The sequence below is a fragment of the Bombina bombina genome, chromosome 4, assembly GCF_027579735.1.
Source record: "Bombina bombina isolate aBomBom1 chromosome 4, aBomBom1.pri, whole genome shotgun sequence".
NCBI classification, from domain to species: Eukaryota; Metazoa; Chordata; class Amphibia; order Anura; family Bombinatoridae; genus Bombina; species Bombina bombina.
This window is the reverse complement of record NC_069502.1, coordinates 29,699,665-29,722,437: the sequence shown is the minus strand read 5'-3', so window position 1 is coordinate 29,722,437 and position 22,773 is coordinate 29,699,665. Positions and strand designations below refer to the sequence as shown.

Genomic DNA, 22,773 nt, shown 5'->3' with positions numbered 1-22,773 from the left:
TACATATATATTTATGTGTTAGTATGTGTATATACATATATATTTATGTGTTAGTATGTGTATATACATATATATTTATGTGTTACTATGTGTATATACATATATATTTATGTGTTAGTATGTGTATATACATATATATTTATGTGTTAGTATGTGTATATACATATATATGTATGTGTTAGTATGTGTATATACATATATATTAAAGTGTTAGTATGTGTATATACATATATATTTATGTGTTACTATGTGTATATACATATATATTTATGTGTTACTATGTGTATATACATATATATTTATGTGTTACTATGTGTATATACATATATATTTATGTGTTACTATGTGTATATAAATATATATTTATGTGTTATTATGTGTATATACATATATATTTATGTGTTATTATGTGTATATACATATATATTTATGTGTTATTATGTGTATATACATATATATTTATATGTTACTATGTGTATATACATATATATTTATGTGTTACTATGTGTATATACATATATTTATGTGTTAGTATGTGTATATACATATATATTTATGTGTTACTATGTGTATATACATACATATTTATGTGTTTGTTAGTATGTGTATATACATATATATTTATGTGTTATTATGTGTATATACATATATATTTATGTGTTAATATGTGTATACAATATACATATATATTTATGTGTTATTATGTGTATATACATATATATTTATGTATTACTATGTGTATATACATATATATTTATGTGTTAGTATGTGTATATACATATATATTTATGTGTTAGTATGTGTATATACATATATATTTATGTGTTAGTATGTGTATATACATATATATTTATGTGTTACTATGTGTATATACCTATATATTTATGTGTTACTATGTGTATATACATATATATTTATGTGTTAGTATGTGTATATACATATATATTTAAGTGTTACTATGTGTATATGCATATATATGTATGTGTTATTATTTTTAGGATTGAGTCTAGAGCCCAAAGGAAGGGATCAAGACTGGAAATAGTGCACTTGAGTAGCACTCCCGTCCCTGATTTAAGTAAAGGACAATAATGAACTCACATTCAGGACCAAAAAAGTTTCTATTCAAAAAGGATTTACTTAAAACATAACTTTTATTGAACAATAACTATAAAATCAATATATGTATGTGTGTGCTTTAAAAACACATAGGAACTGGATTGTAAATATTGGCTAATCGTCAATTGGCAACCTAGTTATACTGTTCTAGGGGGCACCTCTAGTGGGTCCCACTTAATTTGTATATATATGTAGGTACTTGTTTATATTTTGTATCATACGCTGGGGGTGGATTGGGGTGCTTCACAATGAGTTCACACCTAGGCGCTGTATACAGTACTTGCTGGGTTTGTGGTTAGGCTAGTCAAATGTGTAATTCAGGTTTGGCGTATGGAATGTCTGGTATAATAGTTGTCAAATTGACTTTTTCCAGACCCTCTACTCCGGTCTGGTTTAGTATATTAGACTTCAGACTCTCTGGTAATATAATAAATTATACGTTGGTTATTAGGCTTCTGTGAGTGTCCTAATATCTCATAAAATACTTTTAGAATTTATGTCTTATGGGTAGAGATATATGAGCCAGGAATTAAATTAGAGTATCTTTTACAACTTATTAAGGCATGTAATACTGATGGTGCCTAGAGGTCTTTGTCACTTTTATTTCAAGTGCAGTCAGTTAATAATAATACCAATGGGTTTGATAGCAGATTTTGTTGAAATAATTATAATACTGGCTTCCAAATGGTACACAGGGTCTATGTTATGCTTTATTTGCAACTGTAAAACGTATACATTTTAGGATGAAGGATTGGATTTACTTAATTGAACTGGAATTTGCTTGGTGCAATATAATTTTTCTTTCTTTTTTCTTTGTATATTATGTATCAATTTCTGGTTTTAATATCTATTAACATATATGATCTAAATTGACCTGTTATTTGATCCACATCTTAGGGTGTTTGGTGTAAAAATTTTTTGATTTTGAGTCTTATATTTGACTGTTGTAAAACTGTAATGAATTTATTTTGTATTGTTTTATTTTTTTCCCTTGTTTTTGTATAGGCGATTTAGTGATTGCCTTATTTTGGCAAGTGTGCTTACAGGTTAAGTCTGTGTGACATCACCTGACATTCACCTCATAAATGTGGCTTGATTCAGATTACCCACATACAATACCCTTTGTTTGTTTAGCTGTTATTGAATTAAAGATACAATACTGTTACAGCTAAATCTTACAGTAATTATTTGTGCGTGTTATAACTGGTCTAGGTGGCTGTTTAGCTTATATGTTAATTTTTTGAAAAAATAGGAAAAGAAGAAACTGTATCTTGCGAGAGGCCTTATTTTGGCCTTGTTGATAATAAATTTTTTACTCTAAATTCCAGTTCAAATTTGTGTATCCTTTACATCTGTTCTATCACTGATATGTAGCACAACTGTCAGAATACCACAGGAGTCAGTGTACGATTATTTGGATATAGTATGCTAAGTTGTTTGTAGTTAGCATTGACTTGATATCATATAGTATTTGTACTGTTTAGAGTGCTGTATGCTAAAATAGAGTGATACAAGTCTTGTAGTGATTCTCAAACAGTATCTGTAGTCAATGTGACTATATATATATACATTGAACTTTGCCGGATTACCAACTTATAGAATTAAGTAAATTGTGAAACCTCATACACACAGTATCTATTAGAGTTAGGGGTCGGCTTGTTTGGTAAATCTGAAGAAGTATCTTATTTAGCCCTCTGTTGTTTGTAGTTTGCGCTTCTACAGTTTACCTAACCACTTTTGCTTATTTGCTATCCCCAAATTGTCGCCCCCTTTCCCGGCGTGTCACCGAATTGCGGAGTGAAATTCTGACCGTTCCGGTCAATACGCTAAGTTGTGTTACTATGTGTATATACATATATATTTATGTGTTACTATGTGTATATACATATATATTTATGTGTTACTATGTGTATATACATATATATTTATGTGTTACTATGTGTATATACATATATATTTATGTGTTACTATGTGTATATACATATATATTTATGTGTTAGTATGTGTATATACATATATATCTATGTGTTACTATGTGTATATACATATATTTTTATGTGTTACTATGTGTATATACATATATATTTATGTGTTAGTATGTGTATATACATATATATTTATTTGTTAGTATGTGTATATACATATATATTTATGTGTTATTATGTGTATATACATATATATTTATGTGTTACTATGTGTATATACATATATATTTATGTGTTACTATGTGTATATACATATATATTTATGTGTTAGTATGTGTATATACATATATATTTATGTGTTATTATGTGTATATACCTATATATTTATGTGTTACTATGTGTATATACATATATATTTATGTGTTATCATGTGTATATACATATATATTTATGTGTTATTATGTGTATATACATATATATTTATGTGTTACTATGTGTATATACATATATATTTATGTGTTATTATGTGTATATACATATATATTTATGTGTTACTGTGTGTATATACATATATATTTATGTGTTAGTATGTGTATATACATATATATTTATGTGTTAGTATGTGTATATACATATATATTTATGTGTTACTATGTGTATATACATATATATTTATGTTTTACAATGTGTATATACATATATATTTATGTGTTACTATGTGTATATACATATATATTTATGTGTTAGTATGTGTATATACATATATATTTATGTGTTATTATGTGTATATACATATATATTTATGTGTTATTATGTGTATATACATATATATTTATGTGTTACTGTGTGTATATACATATATATTTATGTGTTAGTATGTGTATATACATATATATCTATGTGTTACTATGTGTATATACATATATATTTATGTGTTAGTATGTGTATATACATATATATTTATGTGTTAGTATGTGTATATACATATATATGTATGTGTTAGTATGTGTATATACATATATATTAAAGTGTTAGTATGTGTATATACATATATATTTATGTGTTACTATGTGTATATACATATATATTTATGTGTTACTATGTGTATATACATATATATTTATGTGTTAGTATGTGTATATACATATATATTTATGTGTTACTATGTGTATATACATATATATTTATGTGTTACTATGTGTAAATACATATATATTTATGTGTTACTATGTGTATATACATATATTTATGTGTTAGTATGTGTATATACATATATATTTATGTGTTAGTATGTGTATATACATATATATTTATGTGTTAGTATGTGTATATACATATATATGTATGTGTTAGTATGTGTATATACATATATATTAAAGTGTTACTATGTGTATATACATATATTTTTATGTGTTACTATGTGTATATACATATATATTTATGTGTTACTATGTGTATATACATATATATTTATGTGTTAGTATGTGTATATACATATATATTTATGTGTTACTATGTGTATATACATATATATTTATGTGTTACTATGTGTAAATACATATATATTTATGTGTTACTATGTGTATATACATATATTTATGTGTTAGTATGTGTATATACATATATATTTATGTGTTACTATGTGTATATACATATATATTTATGTGTTAGTATGTGTATATACATATATATTTATGTGTTACTATGTGTATATACATATATATTTATGTGTTACTATGTGTAAATACATATATATTTATGTGTTACTATGTGTATATACATATATTTATGTGTTAGTATGTGTATATACATATATATTTATGTGTTACTATGTGTATATACATATATATTTATGTGTTAGTATGTGTATATACATATATATTTATGTGTTACTATGTGTATATACATATATATTTATGTGTTACTATGTGTAAATACATATATATTTATGTGTTACTATGTGTATATACATATATTTATGTGTTAGTATGTGTATATACATATATATTTATGTGTTAGTATGTGTATATACATATATATTTATGTGTTAGTATGTGTATATACATATATATTTATGTGTTACTATGTGTATATACATATATATTTATGTGTTACTATGTGTATATACATATATATTTATGTGTTATCATGTGTATATACATATATATTTATGTGTTACTGTGTGTATATACATATATATTTATGTGTTATTATGTGTATATACATATATATTTATGTGTTACTATGTGTATATACATATATATTTATGTGTTATTATGTGTATATACATATATATTTATGTGTTACTGTGTGTATATACATATATATTTATGTGTTAGTATGTGTATATACATATATATTTATGTGTTAGTATGTGTATATACATATATATTTATGTTTTACAATGTGTATATACATATATATTTATGTGTTACTATTTGTATATACATATATATTTATGTGTTATTATGTGTATATACATATATATTTATGTGTTATTATGTGTATATACATATATATTTATGTGTTATTATGTGTATATACATATATATTTATGTGTTACTGTGTGTATATACATATATATTTATGTGTTACTGTGTGTATATACATATATATTTATGTGTTATTATGTGTATATACATATATTTATGTGTTACTGTGTGTATATACATATATATTTATGTGTTATTATGTGTATATACATATATTTATGTGTTACTGTGTGTATATACATATATATTTATGTGTTACTATGTGTATATACATATATATTTATGTGTTAGTATGTGTATATACATATATATGTAAGTGTTACTATGTGTATAATTTTCAAAGAACAAGAGAGCACCAACGCCGTTAAATAAAACAAAATTCTTTATTCCATAAAGTTAAAAACGTTACAGGACAGCAGTACCCTGTAATTAGGGCTATGACTACGGCTATATGCTGAAACGCGTAAGCCAATTTTTCTACACTTGATCTAACTAATTACAGGGTACTGCTGTCCTGTAACGTTTTTAACTTTATGGAATAAAGAATTTTGTTTTATTTAACGGCGTTGGTGCTCTCTTGTTCTTTGAAAATTATCTACTTGCCATTTGCACCACGCCGAATCAGGTCTATCGAAGTCGCAATAGGATTGGCTGGCAAGCACACACCTGTCCGTGACGTCACTGACGTACCGCAAGTTGGATCGAACAGAGGAATCTGGGGCTCAGGAGCGCAAGTAAGCGGAAGGGTCAAGGAGCGGTACTTGGTTTCCCTGCTAGTCTCCGGTAAACACCCGTACACGCTACCTAGAGAAGGATCCTGACACAGAACTAAAGTATGGGAACAGGTATGTAGCGAGGGCCCGCCGTGGCAATATATCTCTGTATGGTGCACAGTGCTTGATAACTGCATTTATCCGGGAAGGGCCGCCGAGCCCAAGTTTGGGATTTGTTTGTTACAGCCAGCACATGAGCTTGTGTCCGCTACATACCGACCCACCTATGAACTTTGTGTAAACAGTGTATTTGCTGTTTGATAAACAGGACTGATTACCATACTACTAACTAGCTGCTTTAAGACCGCCATCCTAACTGTACTCAAAGGCTTAAGAAGCTTCACTAACATAACGCAACTATTAGTGTACAGGACAAACTTAGAGTGAATACTCTTGCTACCTACATTTGTTACTTGAAATTACTATGTGTATATACATATATATTTATGTGTTAGTATGTGTATATACATATATATTTATGTGTTACTATGTGTATATACATATATATTTATGTGTTACTATGTGTATATCCATATATATTTATGTGTTAATATGTGTATATACATATATATTTATGTGTTAGTATGTGTATATACATATATATTTATGGGTTAGTATGTGTATATACATATATATTTATGTGTTAGTATGTGTATATACATATATATTTATGTGTTACTGTGTGTATATACATATATATTTATGTGTTAGTATGTGTATATACATATATATTTATGTGTTACTGTGTGTATATACATATATATTTATGTGTTTGTATGTGTATATACATATATATTTATGTGTTACTATGTGCATATACATATATATTTATGTGTTACTATGTGTATATACATATATATTTATGTGTTACTATGTGTATATACATATATATTTATGTTTTACTATGTGTATATACATATATATTTATGTGTTACTATGTGTATATACATATATATTTATGTGTTACTATGTGTATATACATATATATTTATGTGTTACTATGTGTATATACATATATATTTATGTGTTACTATGTGTATATACATATATATTTATGTGTTACTATGTGTATATACATATATATTTATGTGTTACTATGTGTATATACATATATATTTATGTGTTACTATGTGTATATACATATATATTTATGTTTTACTATGTGTATATACATATATATTTATGTGTTACTATGTGTATATACATATATATTTATGTGTTACTATGTGTATATACATATATATTTATGTGTTAGTATGTGTATATACATATATATTTATGTGTTAGTATGTTTATATACAAATATATTTATGTGTTAGTATGTGTATATACATATATATTTATGTGTTACTATGTGTATACATATATATTTATGTGTTACTATGTGTATATACATATATATTTATGTGTTACTATGTGTATATACATATATATATTTATGTGTTAGTATGTTTATATACATATATATTTATGTGTTACTATGTGTATATACATATATATTTATGTGTTAGTATGTTTATATACAAATATATTTATGTGTTAGTATGTGTATATACATATATATTTATGTGTTACTATGTGTATACATATATATTTATGTGTTAGTATGTGTATATACATATATATTTATGTGTTACTATGTGTATATACATATATATTTATGTGTTACTATGTGTATATACATATATATTTATGTGTTACTATGTGTATATACTGTACATTTATATTTAAACATGTTCCCTAACGGCATCAGAACGTGGCTCCCATAAGAGTGAAATGCGAATGCATTGCTTTGAACTTGTAATACCAGGGAACATCAGAGAGAGCTGGTGTTACACAATGGAGCCCTCATATTGCTTTTATGAAAGTGACATTTAGTGCTCCACTTGTAATCTGACCCATAATCTTTTTCATTGGCTTTTAAGATTGCAGCCGCTTACAAGGAGGTTTATTAGGTTTTATATAGATATATATATATAATTTATTTTTTACTATGTGATTATACAATTTAGGGAATATATTATCGCCTAATAAAACTATTTTGTGGATATTAATTTGATTATATATAAGGGGGCCCTTGCTTTGATTTTAATTGGTTTGGTCATGTCTGTGTCCTGCAATTACGTTGTGTATGTGACTGGCAATTCTCCTGGTCATATTTGTGCCTGCATCAGTGCTGGTGTGTCACTTAAACCCATGCTTATAAAATGACAATATATCTGTTTAAATATAATATACAAATCTGTTTATTAAAGTCATGCTGAAACTAGCAGGAAGTTTATATTTGTGCACAACTCATGCTTACAGACAGAAGGCTGCATTTAAGTTGCTCTCTTTTAGATAAAGCAGAGAAACATTGCTTCAGTGTCCCTCTGATTAATACATTCAGTGAGGGTCTCCTCTGTGAGGTCTGCTAGATCCTGAGAGCTTAAATGAATTTAGCACATGAAGCGTCTGATATTACTGAGACTGAGAGTCAGGAACTTTTAGTAAAGATAAAGCTAATAATATGGGTTTGATGCCATCTAGTGGGCATTACTAAAAATGCTTCTTATGTGAAAGTCCTAACTGGTACCTTGTTGCTGTCTGTTTCACCAAAGCTGCTATTTTCTTGCTCTGTGCATAGGTCACTTTGTGAGCCCTTTCATACGTCCTGAGGATTTCCAACAAGCATCTGCAACAATAAAGTAACAAAAGATGATCAAACCCTTGTGCGCAACATCTTTTTACACCTCTAAACAGCTGGTCGGGTCAATTCTATGCGCTCGATCATCAAAGGATCTCCATATAAAATGTGAGAACTCATGTTAAGGCTTGCAGGGACAATATTGGTGCAATTATTAAAGAACATGGGCTGTTCCTGCGAGTGGCAAGATATCGGAATATATTGAGGGAGCGAGAGAGCGCTGAAACAGTTCACCTCAAAGTACACAGGTTGATATCAAAAAATCCCCAGATAAAATTGATAATTTAAAATCTATGTGAATTGTCTTCCTGCGCTAAAGGCCAGGTTATGTGGACCTAAAGCTAAAACATTTGAGGTGACACTGAATAGATGGAAATGATCACTCAGGACATAAAATATGTTAAATATAAGCTAATATTTATTATTGATAAGAGAGATGATTAAAATATATTCTTTGAAAAAAAATTTATTAAAAAATTGATTTATTAAAAAATTGTTTAAAAATTGAATTTAATTGAATTTGTATTAAAATGCTGCTATATTAATGTTTTTCAGCAAAAATAACAGAGGCAAAAAGATAAAAAGATAAGATATAGGTGAGGTGAGTGTACTGAGCAGAGGATATAGTTAGTATACACAGCACATATAATTAGTATGTTAGTATCGTTAGTGAGGTTAATATAACAACAGATGTGGTTAGTATACAGCAGGTGTAATGAGTGCAGTGGATTTGATTGAGGTTAAAGTGTAAACTATAATGGGTCAGCTAAAGGTGTATAGGCTAAAGGTGTGTGTGCTAAAATGGTATAATAAACTAAAAGTTTGTAAACTAAACAGCTATAAAATGATTATACCTAAATTCATGTAGTGGACAATTGTGCAAAAAAGCATGTTAATAGAGCTTAGCTAAAAGGTAAAGTTAATAGAGCTAGGTTAATATGGCTGAGTTATTATAACTAGAACAACATAAATAAAATTAAGTATAAAAAATTGCCATTTCAAACACGATTGTAATAGAACTGTAAAATGAATCAAAAGTTCTAAAAAAGTTCTTTTCTGTGCACAGATAAAGAGTGTTGGCATATGCAAAATGTTCGGCAAGTGAAATTTTTCAGTGCCGTCTCCTTTTTATGTTAAAAGTACCTTGTAAGATCAGACTTAAAGTCTTTTTAGTAATTCAATCCTATGGTAAACGCAAATGAAGTAATCCGAAGTTCAGGTAATACCAGGTTACCTTAAGCAGCTTTTTTTCAAGGAAGCATCTGTCAGGTTGTTAATATAGTACCTTATTTCTTTCCTTGTCCTTTATGGTAAAGCCAGGTTACCACTAGGAATTTCAAGCCGCATACAGGACTGTTGTTAATGTGGTGCTTCCGCGTCTGGAAGCAGAGTAGTTCTCGTCCGGTCTTTTTTTCCTTGCTGATGGTAGAGACTACCATCAGCAAGGGAAAAAAAGACCGGACGAGAACTACTCTGCTTGCAGACGCGGAAGCACCACATTAACAACAGTCCTGTATGCGGCTTGAAATTCCTAGTGGTAACCTGGCTTTACCATAAAGGACAAGGAAAGAAATAAGGTACTATATTAACAACCTGACAGATGCTTCCTTGAAAAAAAGCTGCTTAAGGTAACCTGGTATTACCTGAACTTCGGATTACTTCATTTGCGTTTACCATAGGATTGAATTACTAAAAAGACTTTAAGTCTGATCTTACAAGGTACTTTTAACATAAAAAGGAGACGGCACTGAAAAATTTCACTTGCCGAACATTTTGCATATGCCAACACTCTTTATCTGTGCACAGAAAAGAACTTTTTTAGAACTTTTGATTCATTTTACAGTTCTATTACAATCGTGTTTGAAATGGCAATTTTTTATACTTAATTTTATTTATGTTGTTCTAGTTATAATAACTCAGCCATATTAACCTAGCTCTATTAACTTTACCTTTTAGCTAAGCTCTATTAACATGCTTTTTTGCTTTTTTGCACAATTGTCCACTGCATGAATTTAGGTATAATCATTTTATAGCTGTTTAGTTTACACACTTTTAGTTTATTATACCATTTTAGCACACACACCTTTAGCCTATACACCTTTAGCTGACCCATTATAGTTTACACTTTAACCTCAATCAAATCCACTGCACTCATTACACCTGCTGTATACTAACCGCATCTATTGTTATATTAACCTCACTAACGATACTAACATACTAATTATATGTGCTGTGTATACTAACTATATCCTCTGCTCAGTACACTCACTTCACCTATATCTTATCTTTTTATCTTTTTGCCTCTGTTATTTTTGCTGAAAAACATTAATATAGCAGCATTTTAATACAAATTCAATTAAATTCAATTTTTAATCAATTTTTTAATAAATCAATTTTTTAATAAATCAATTTTTTAATAAATTTTTTTTCAAAGAATATATTTTAATCATCTCTCTTATCAATAATAAATATTAGCTTATATTTAACATATTTTATGTCCTGAGTGATCATTTCCATCTATTCAGTGTCACCTCAAATGTTTTAGCTTTAGGTCCACATAACCTGGCCTTTAGCGCAGGAAGACAATTCACATAGAGTGGCAAGATATCTCCTATAGAAATAATTAGATCCCTCTGTTATGTAAAAGCTCACACTGGGGAATGAAGCGCACAGAGAGAAGCCGGCGTATGTTTAAACTTTAATATTACAAATCATATTACTCTGTTTTCAGTGCACTGTACCTTAAATTCCCTGTTATTTTCATAAACATAGGTTTTTCTGTGTTTTGAGTATTTTTTATAAAAATTTTGTTAAAAAAAAAACAGAGAGATCTGTAGGGCTGGAATGTTTGATAATAATGCCAATTTCATATACACCCATGGAACGCCAGTGTTCAGTCCAATTTACGTTAAAACAACAATTACGCTTTATATATATTTGTACTTATAAATACTAATTTCTTTGTGCTTTTTGCACATCCAGAGCACTTATTACACGATAAGTTACTAATAATAAGATACGATAATCACCAATTACAATCACAACACTACAATATTGTTTACAGAATGTTAGTCAGAATGGAGCGCCAATAAAGGCAAGGTCCGATAAGGTTGAGTGTGGATAATATAACTCACGATATAATACTGAGATTCAGCTACAATTATGGTGATTGTATTGTATCAATATATATACATAGATGGAGACATATATGTTGCACAAGATTCTAAAAGGTACATAAAAGTATTTAATATTAAACATTAAAACATGGGTATCATTAAAACAAATGTAATTGACCTGAACAGCAAGAAATGTTATATAAAATGATATAAAACAGGAATACACGTGTATAGCTTGTTTGCTTAGAATTGATAGTGGTATGTCATAAAATGGGTTGTCAAAATGTGAACCTCATACTAAGATAAGCACTAGATGTTGGTGGTGCTAAATGATGTTAATGCAGAAACGCCAGCAGTATTATATATAGAGTTGTGGCACATATATATAATGTCTCATAAACAATAATAATACATAAACAGAAAAAATAATAATAAAAAATAATAATACTGACAATTAGCATAAAAGTGGTGATATCTAAGTATCACGTACAAAAAGTGAAAACTAAAAATTAGTGGCTGAGAATTCTCTTAATAAGTCCAAAAAATGTTAAACCATCCAATTTGTTGTGATCCACTGTGGTGATTCAAACAAATTAAAAAAGTTCAAGAAATTCGAAAAATTCAAAAAATAATTAGTCCAAATATTCAAACCAAAGTGGTGATACACATGAGTCCAAAAAATTAAATCCACAAATTAAATCCAAAAGTTAAATCAACTAGTGTGTACACAAACTAGTGGGAGTGATCGCAAAAAAGTCATTAGCCTCTAAAACGATTCTGGATGTGAAAAAAGGGGATATACACAATGGTGTGTTAAAGTTGTAGTCCCAAGTGAAAGGATGAAAAAATAAAAAACATATATATATGAAAAATAAAAATGAGATTGAAAAAGGAATAAAAATAGCCAAAAATAGAAATAAGAATAATTCTGGGAAATCTTCAATACCTGTAGATGAAAAATAACAACATAGTATAATACTGTATTGTAATTTAAAAATCAAGGAAAATAGCTCACCATAACTTTGTCAACGCGTTTCGGCCTACAGTAGAGGCCTTTATCAAGACTATCTTAGTTATCTTAGATAGTCTTGATAAAGGCCTCTACTGTGGGCCGAAACGCGTTGACAAAGTTATGGTGAGCTATTTTCCTTGATTTTTAAATTACAATACAGTATTATACTATGTTGTTATTTTTCATCTACAGGTATTGAAGATTTCCCAGAATTATTCTTATTTCTATTTTTGGCTATTTTTATTCCTTTTTCAATCTCATTTTTATTTTTCATATATATATGTTTTTTATTTTTTCATCCTTTCACTTGGGACTACAACTTTAACACACCATTGTGTATATCCCCTTTTTTCACATCCAGAATCGTTTTAGAGGCTAATTACTTTTTTGCGATCACTCCCACTAGTTTGTGTACACACTAGTTGATTTAACTTTTGGATTTAATTTGTGGATTTAATTTTTTGGACTCATGTGTATCACCACTTTGGTTTGAATATTTGGACTAATTATTTTTTGAATTTTTCGAATTTCTTGAACTTTTTTGGTTTTGTTTGAATCACCACAGTGGATTACAACAAATTGGATGGTTTAACATTTTTTGGACTTATTAAGAGAATTCTCAGCCACTAATTTTTAGTTTTCACTTTTTGTACGTGATACTTAGATATCACCACTTTTATGCTAATTGTCAGTATTATTATTTTTTATTATTATTTTTTCTGTTTATGTATTATTATTGTTTATGAGACATTATATATATGTGCCACAACTCTATATATAATACTGCTGGCGTTTCTGCATTAACATCATTTAGCACCACCAACATCTAGTGCTTATCTTAGTATGAGGTTCACATTTTGACAACCCATTTTATGACATACCACTATCAATTCTAAGCAAACAAGCTATACACGTGTATTCCTGTTTTATATGGTTTTATATAACATTTCTTGCTGTTCAGGTCAATTACATTTGTTTTAATGATACTCATGTTTTAATGTTTAATATTAAATACTTTTATGTACCTTTTAGAATCTTGTGCAACATATATGTCTCAATCTATGTATATATATTGATACAATACAATCACCATAATTGTAGCTGAATCTCAGTATTATATCGTGAGTTATATTATCCACACTCAACCTTATCGGACCTTGCCTTTATTGGCGCTCCATTCTGACTAACATTCTGTATATCTTTCCAATTGTGGGTATTTGGGGACCCACTCTAGACAGGAGCCATAGGTCCACATTTTTAGCGCTGAAAGACAAACACTACACCTGTTACAATATTGTTTACAGCCCTGTACTGAACCACTAAGGACTTTTTATTACAGTAAAATAGTGTTAAACAGTAAATAATGTAGAGTGTTAAACTTATTTATTTAGGTTTAACCACAAAGGACCTGTATAAAAAGTGTCTGCTGTGTAAATGTATGGCTATTGATAGAACTACCGGAGTGATTGGGAATGTATCTAATCATCGCCCTTGCAGAACTGACAATATCTCATTATGAGCATCACATTGGGGTCCCACCCTTTACACTGATCAGTAAATTGTCACAGTGACCTTACTCACTTCTCTGTCACCTCCACGTTGGACTCGGCTTTATGCGCTACCAGGAAGAGGGTCTCTAGCAGGATCTTGGTTGCACTTCCTCCCTTCATACTTGAGGATCCGCTGATTGCTTCAGGCTGAGACAAGGGAGAGACAAAGTCATATCTTGTCCTTCAGTCCCTGCACAGATTTGTCTCTTCAGTGCATCATATTGTCACATTTAAGTGCCTGTTTCAGGGACTAACAAACCCTGTTTTTTTTTACACATTTTAGCCGGGCTGACAGTGTGCTTATTGTATTATAAAATGTTATGAGACACAAAAGTGCAATTATTGTTTGGACAGAGATGAATGGATTATTTTTTAATTAATCCCTGGTACCTCCTTGATATAAAGTATGCTATTTACAGAGATTTTTTTTTAATCTAATTTAAACACATAAGTAAAGTACCACCCATGAGCTGAATAATTTCAGCTACCGAGACACAGACAGTGATTGGCAAATTTGGGTGACTGCCACCTCTGATTTGCTCACAGGCTATTTAGGGAAAGCAGTCCTCTGTGGCTCCAAAGTGGGACTTTATCTATGTGCCTAAGCCCTTTGCAGGGGTTAAACACAGAGATTCAATATGAGTAGAACAAAACTTTCTTCCCCTATTGAATAAGAATAGATCATTTTTGCTTTTTTGGTTCTAAGAGGATCAGATAAAATATTATTGAAACAAGTGAATTTAAAGTGACATTACATTTAAAACATAACACTATATGTTGCTACTGCTAAGTATTCTGTTGCAGTAATAGATAACAAATAAGTGTATAGCGTGATCATTTACTTCAGGATACTCACTCCCACTGCAGGATTTAGGATAAACACCCGCTGGGTGTCCTGTAAGTTCTGCATATGCTCGGCCACCTGCCGGAAGGTGGAGTGCCACCCTTCTATGGTGTCATTCCTGCAGAGGGAATTAAGTGTGACAATGACAGAAAAAGCCACTATAGGACAAAACATTCATATGTAGCTGCTGATAAACTAACATATCTCAACCTACCGAGCCATACTGACTGGGTTAAATCCCACCAGAACTGGAACAAATACATCCAGGTTCCTCATACAGAAGTCCAGCTGTCCAGCAATGAAGGGGGCCTGTGAAATAGTAAATGTCCCCAAGTTACTAAATGACCATTACTGGTGGGTAAAACTCTTTGTATGTAGCTGGAAATGAAGGAGAAATCTCCCCCCACTCAACTGAGTCATACTCACCGATAAACCACAAGTAATTCCAATGAACACCACCTTCTTCTTGCCTTCACACACCTGAGTGAGAGCAAATACTCATGTTAGTGGTGGAACCTCTTTCATCAAGACCACCGGTATTTTTAAGGTTCAGTTCAAAGTTGAAGATAAAGATTAAATACAGAAATAAAGATGGTCAAACGTCTATTGGTCAAAATAATATTTAAAGTCATTCCTAGCAGATTTAGTTCCTGATTTATGTGGTATAATAATTTATGCTAATTTATGCTAATGAGTATGGCCAGTAATTTGTTTCCAGACAAGGTGGAAACCCTAGATAGATCCCTCACTCCAGCAGTTACTGGATTTACTATTACTAAAGGAACGCTTCACTGACAAATCACGACACAAAGCATTGCAGGGCCTAGTGTATCTAGAAACGGTAATTAATTGATTCATCTATGAAAATGGTATAGACTGTAATGATTAGAATATAAATTATACAGTAGCTAAACTTATAGAAAGCCACCAGTCAGTCGCTTAAATTAAACGTCTCCCATTGCATTGAGGGGTTGAACATAGACTTGTGATCATTACTGCACACTTTATGCACTGACAAGATTTCTGTACCACTATTTGCATTAAGGAGCAGGCAGAACGTCTCATGTGATATTTAAAGGGACATTTAAATCAAAACTAGAACATACATCAGCAAACTTCATTTTTGAATAGACACATTTTTATACTTTTGGTAGCAAAAAATGTTTACTGTGCATGTGGAGCATATCTAGATATCCTCAGTGCACCAGTATTTTAAACCGCACTTCAGCTTAGAGGGCTGCTGGTGCCTTGTTTCATGTAAACTGAATCATCTCCAAAGCAATACAAGGCAACACTGTTTAAAATGGTGGTGCACAGAGCATATCTAGATATTCTCCATGTGACCTAGCTCTCACTGAAACAGTTATTCCTTCTACAGTAAACATTCTTGCTAATGCATTTTGGTATAGGCTGGTAGATCCCTTTAGGTAATATAGATGTTGGTATTATCAATCATTATACGTAACAGATCTGTGATTATTATTATTAGAATTAATTATTCTTCTGACAAACTTCCTGAACCATAACTGCCTATAGATATGACTGGAGTAAAATGGGGGGTAGCATGGTATTCTTTATGTGACACCCAAGATTAGAAATGTACTTACCTATATGGTTAGTCACAATACAGTAAACAACCTCTAGCTTTATGGGAAATTATGACAAAACAATTATTATTTGTAGAATTTTTTTTTATTTTTTTAATAATGTAAATATAAATGAGAAGAGCAAAATAGCCCAATTACAACAACATCTATGAGATCTTGGGAAAGCTATTGCAGTTAGACGCTTATTACCTCCAATCAGCAATCAGAACAAAACCTCTTGCTACTTAATCATTTCCCACCATCACTGCCTTGGTTTGGTTTCTAGTGAGTATAAATAGCCAAGAAAATACCCAAGTACTCATTACAGAGCACCAGTCTTGCACTTCACCAGTTATGATTACATCATGGTACCACCAATAAGTACAAATCAACAAAGGAACTTAGAGTAACTAATTAGACAAATAGAAAAACTTGTGTGAAGCGCATAGCTGACATTTCTCACAACTTGTGGTGTGAATATCCAAGAACAATCTAATCCCCTGAATTGTTAATATTTTATTCTATATGAGAACGCAGAGTCCCATCTGTAGGATGATAATTGAATTTAATTACTTGTGGAACAAGAGGTGTAGTTTGGCTGCTCAATATGCTCAACTAAAAAACAACAACAACAAAAAAAAACAACAACAAGGATATGGGCAGTGGTGGTTCTAGGTGTGTGCAAGGTACCTCAGTCACTTCTGAATTCCTCCCATTTCTCAATTGCCAGATACTGCCCCCCCCCCCCCAAAGCAGGACAATGAGAGTGAAATATTTAGGCAAAAGGGAATAGGTAGATGAGAAGGATGACCCCCCCCCCATTAGTATCACACACTACGGCTGACAACTTTGATTAGCACAACCCAGAAGTAAAATTAGCCCCCCTCCTCAGTTAAGTTTACACCCCCACACTAATCTGAGTTGTCTGACATTATTATCATTTATAGACACAGATAACATCAGTGACAGATCTGCTTGAAGACATAAATACCTTCTCCAGCTCTTCAGCTCCCAGCAGTGGGTGGTCTTCATAAGCCTCCTGAGATGTCACAAGGGATCTACAGAGTGAGCAAAAATTATATTTTATCTGATGTCCCAAGCTACTTTTTTCTTTCTGGAAATCAAGCTTTCAAGTGACACCAAGCTGCTAAGGCCACCTTCCCTCAATATTGGATTACTTTGTGCCCGAACCCCATTTCACTTGTTTCTACACTGCTTGTACTTTGTCACTGAAAGAGCTGATCTCTGGCCTCTTGGCCCCTTTAAGAAGAGCCGGGCTTGTGGAACTACTCGATGGCTGGGCTCGCTAGGAATACCCACTGAACTTCAACCTGTGTCGCTCCAGAGGCCCTTTGAACCAGAGCTCCGTTCTTTTAGGGATTTGTACTTCCTATGAAGACCAAGGAGTGGGGTGATTGCCAGAAGGTAGCTTACTTTGAAACTCAGGGTTTCTGACTCCCCCCCTTTACCCCTACTACCACTGGCTGACCTGGTGTACCTTTGATCAGCTGCCACTCTGGCCCCCAGCGACGAATCATGTCGCTTTTTGGACTGTGACACCTTGGGGCCTGGAGCTCTCCAACTGTACCTGGGAAAAGCTCTTGCTCCCATAGGATCAACACGAAATGGAGGCCTAGCCATTATGGATTCCCTATGTGACTGTTGTTCCTAAGGAGGCCTGGCCTGTCTGGAGGGGAGGGAATGGCAGGAATTTTGGGATCAGATAAGGATCTTATCAAGATGGCCATGGTGTATAAAAGCAGTGTGTTTTTTCTCAATAAAGTCTATTTGTGTTTAACCTTAATACTGGTCTTGTCTGGTTATTAGGGTGGGCTACTTGCTATAATCACTTTGCTGCTCTACAGCTACAGGTTCCAGGTACAGCAAAGACCCTTTTGGCAGAGCTACCCAGTCGGGGTAGCCGGAGTCCATCACTCAATTATATTCTTGTTATGTACCTACTGGGCAGACAGTTGCCAACACATTCATGTTGTACCAGGTTCTTTAGTCTGGGTCTATACCTACTATGGACAAACAATTGCTAACAAGTTCATGTAATACCAGGTTATTTTCTCTGGGTCTACACCTACTATGGACAAACAATTGTTAACAAGTTCATGTCGTACCAGATCTTTAGTCTGGGTCTATACCTACTATGGACAAACAATTGCTAACAAGTTCATGTAATACCAGGTTATTTTCTCTGGGTCTATACCTACTATGGACAAACAATTGTTAACAAGTTCATGTCGTACCAGATCTTTAGTCTGGGTCTATACCTACTATGGACAAACAATTGCTAACAAGTTCATGTAATACCAGGTCTTTAGTCTGGGTCTATACCTACTAGACAAACAATTGCTAACAAGTTCATGTCATACCAGGGGGTATATTTATTAATGTGCGAGCAGACATGATACAATGTAGCGTATCATGTCCGCAGCACATCGATAAATGCCAACAGCATACACTGTCTGCATTTTTCATTTCACCAGCAGTTCTTGTGAACTGCTGGTGCAATGCCGCCCCCTGCAGATTTGCGGCCAATCTGCCTCTAGCAGGGGGTGTCAATCAACCCGATCATATTCGATCTGGCTGATTTCTGTCCACCGCCTCAGAGCAGGCGGACAAGTTATGGAGCAGCGGTCTTTAGACGGAGCTTGATAAAAATGCCCCCAGGTCTATAGTCTGGGTCTATACCTACTGAACAAACAATTGTTAACAAGTTCATGTCATACCAGGTTCTTTAGTCTGGGTCTATACCTACTGAACAAACAATTGCTAACAAGTTCTTGTCATACCAGGTTCTTTAGTCTGGGTCTATACCTACTGAACAAACAATTGCTAACAAGTTCATGTCATACCATGTTCTTTAGTCTGGGTCTATACCTACTGAACAAACAATTGCTAACAAGTTCATGTCATACCATGTTCTTTAGTTTGGGTCTATACCTACTGAACAAACAATTGCTAACAAGTTCATGTCATACCAGGTTCTTTAGTCTGGGTCTATACCTACTGAACAAACAATTGCTAACAAGTTCATGTCATACCATGTTCTTTAGTTTGGGTCTATACCTACTGAACAAACAATTGCTAACAAGTTCATGTCATACCATGTTCTTTAGTCTGGGTCTATACCTACTGAACAAACAATTGCTAACAAGTTCATGTCATACCAGGTTCTTTAGTCTGGGTCTATACCTACTGAACAAACAAAAACAAGTTCATGTCATACCAGGTTCTTTAGTCTGGGTCTATACCTACTGAACAAACAATTGCTAACAAGTTCATGTCATACCATGTTCTTTAGTCTAGGGCTATACCTACTGAACAAACAATTGCTAACAAGTTCATGTCATACCATGTTCTTTAGTCTGGGTCTATACCTACTATGGACAAACAATTGTTAACAAGTTCATGTCATACCAGGTTCTTTAGTCTAGGTCTATAGATACTATGGACAAACTTTTGCTAACAAGTTCATGTCGTACCAGGTCTTTAGTCTGGGTCATACCAGGGGGTATATTTATTAATGTGCGAGCAGACATGATACAATGTAGCGTATCATGTCCGCAGCACATCGATAAATGCCAACAGCATACGCTGTCTGCATGTTTCATTTCACCAGCAGTTCTTGTGAACTGCTGGTGCAATGCCGCCCCCTGCAGATTTGCGGCCAATCGGCCACTAGCAAGGGGTGTCAATCAACCCGATCATATTCGATCTGTTTGATTTCTGTCCACCGCCTCAGAGCAGGCGGACAAGTTATGGAGCAGCAGTCTTTAGACGGAGCTTGATAAAAAATGCCCCCAGGTCTATAGTCTGGGTCTATACCTACTGAACAAACAATTGTTAACAAGTTCATGTCATACCAGGTTCTTTAGTCTGGGTCTATACCTACTGAACAAACAATTGCTAACAAGTTCATGTCATACCAGGTTCTTTCATCTGGGTCTATACCTACTGAACAAACAATTGCTAACAAGTTCATGTCATACCAGGTTCTTTAGTCTGGGTCTATACCTACTGTACAAACAATTGCTAACAAGTTCATGTCATACCATGTTCTTTAGTCTGGGTCTATACCTACTGAACAAACAATTGCTAACAAGTTCATGTCATACCATGTTCTTTAGTCTGGGTCTATACCTACTGAACAAACAATTGATAACAAGTTCATGTCATACCAGGTTCTTTAGTCTGGGTCTATACCTACTGTACAAACAATTGCTAACAAGTTCATGTCATACCATGTTCTTTACTCTGGGTCTATATCTACTGAACAAACAATTGCTAACAAGTTCATGTCATACCATGTTCTTTAGTTTGGGTCTATACCTACTGAACAAACAATTGCTAACAAGTTCATGTCATACCATGTTCTTTAGTCTGGGTCTATACCTACTGAACAAACAATTGCTAACAAGTTCATGTCATACCAGGTTCTTTAGTCTGGGTCTATACCTACTGAACAAGCAATTGTTAACAAGTTCATGTCATACCAGGTTCTTTAGTCTGGGTCTATACCTACTGAACAAACAATTGCTAACAAGTTCATGTCACACCATGTTCTTTTGTCTGGGTCTATACCTACTGAACAAACAATTGCTAAGAAGTTCATGTCATACCATGTTCTTTAGTCTGGGTCTATACCTACTGAACAAACAATTGCTAACAAGTTCATGTCATACCAGGTTCTTTAGTCTGGGTCTATACCTACTATGGACAAACAATTGTTAACAAGTTCATGTCATACCAGGTTCTTTAGTCTGGGTCTATAGATACTATGGACAAACATTTGCTAACAAGTTCATGTCGTACCAGGTCTTTAGTCTGGGTCTATACCTAATGAACAAACAATTGCTAAAAGTTCATGTCATACCAGGTTCTTTAATACTCTACCACAGCACATGCACTGATACTATATTATAATCATGCTAAGGAATCATACAAAAACACACACACATATGCATGGGCATACATATATACTCAGTAGCGCACATAGCTTACATTGTTGCACACAAGAGGCAGGAGGATTTATGGTTTCAGCTTTTAGTTTAATGGGAATTTAAAACTTAAAAGTTCTACTCTCCCAACACAGTGCATGTGAATAAAAATAGACACATGACTGCACTACCTCACATGAACTTTTTATTTTACAGATGAATGTTTATCATTTTTATGGGGAGCACAGAGTTTAAGTTTCAGATCCCCATATTTGATTTGGACTATGTAGGTTGTGGAGGTTATAGCTTAGTCAGGGAGATCCAGAGGTGCGGTTACTGCAGACCAGGGGTGAAGTCACATCATGTCATGGGGCAAAGATGAGGGGTGAATCAGAAGAGCAGTAGATAGAGTGGATACATTGTAATTGTGGCTTTATAGTCCTCCAAAAACCAGAACAGTAGGCAAAGCTCCTGAACTGTGACAACCCTAAGTATTGCAGGATGTCTGGGAGCTTTGTTACATTCTGTAAGAATTTATATATACACCGTACACAGCTGTTCTTTTCTTTTTATTGAATGACACTTACCTGTCTCCTCCTGAGATGATGTAGGTGTAACATGGGGTTATATGAAGACCCTTTAACAAGCGATTGAAAGAATTCTGAAGAACAAAATAAATCATATGATTTGTCTTTCAGCTCAGTGAACAGAACGTGTGCAAACG

The 22,773-nt window shown here is 32.4% G+C and overlaps 1 protein-coding gene across 8 annotated transcripts in view; it reads right to left on the bottom strand.

Annotated features, from left to right (window-relative positions):
- GCKR (glucokinase regulator) overlaps positions 1 to 22,773 on the bottom strand; it is a 326,754-nt gene that overhangs the window by 170,050 nt on the left and 133,931 nt on the right. For all 8 annotated transcript variants that reach the window (XM_053709432.1, XM_053709430.1, XM_053709438.1 and 5 more), the window contains exons 6-12: positions 22,637 to 22,710; positions 18,092 to 18,158; positions 15,941 to 15,994; positions 15,729 to 15,823; positions 15,527 to 15,632; positions 14,702 to 14,817; positions 8,882 to 8,980 (exon numbers count right to left, since the gene is read on the bottom strand). In XM_053709432.1, the coding sequence (XP_053565407.1) occupies positions 8,882 to 8,980; positions 14,702 to 14,817; positions 15,527 to 15,632; positions 15,729 to 15,823; positions 15,941 to 15,994; positions 18,092 to 18,158; positions 22,637 to 22,710 (611 nt within the window). The remainder of the gene's footprint in view (positions 1 to 8,881; positions 8,981 to 14,701; positions 14,818 to 15,526; positions 15,633 to 15,728; positions 15,824 to 15,940; positions 15,995 to 18,091; positions 18,159 to 22,636; positions 22,711 to 22,773) is intronic.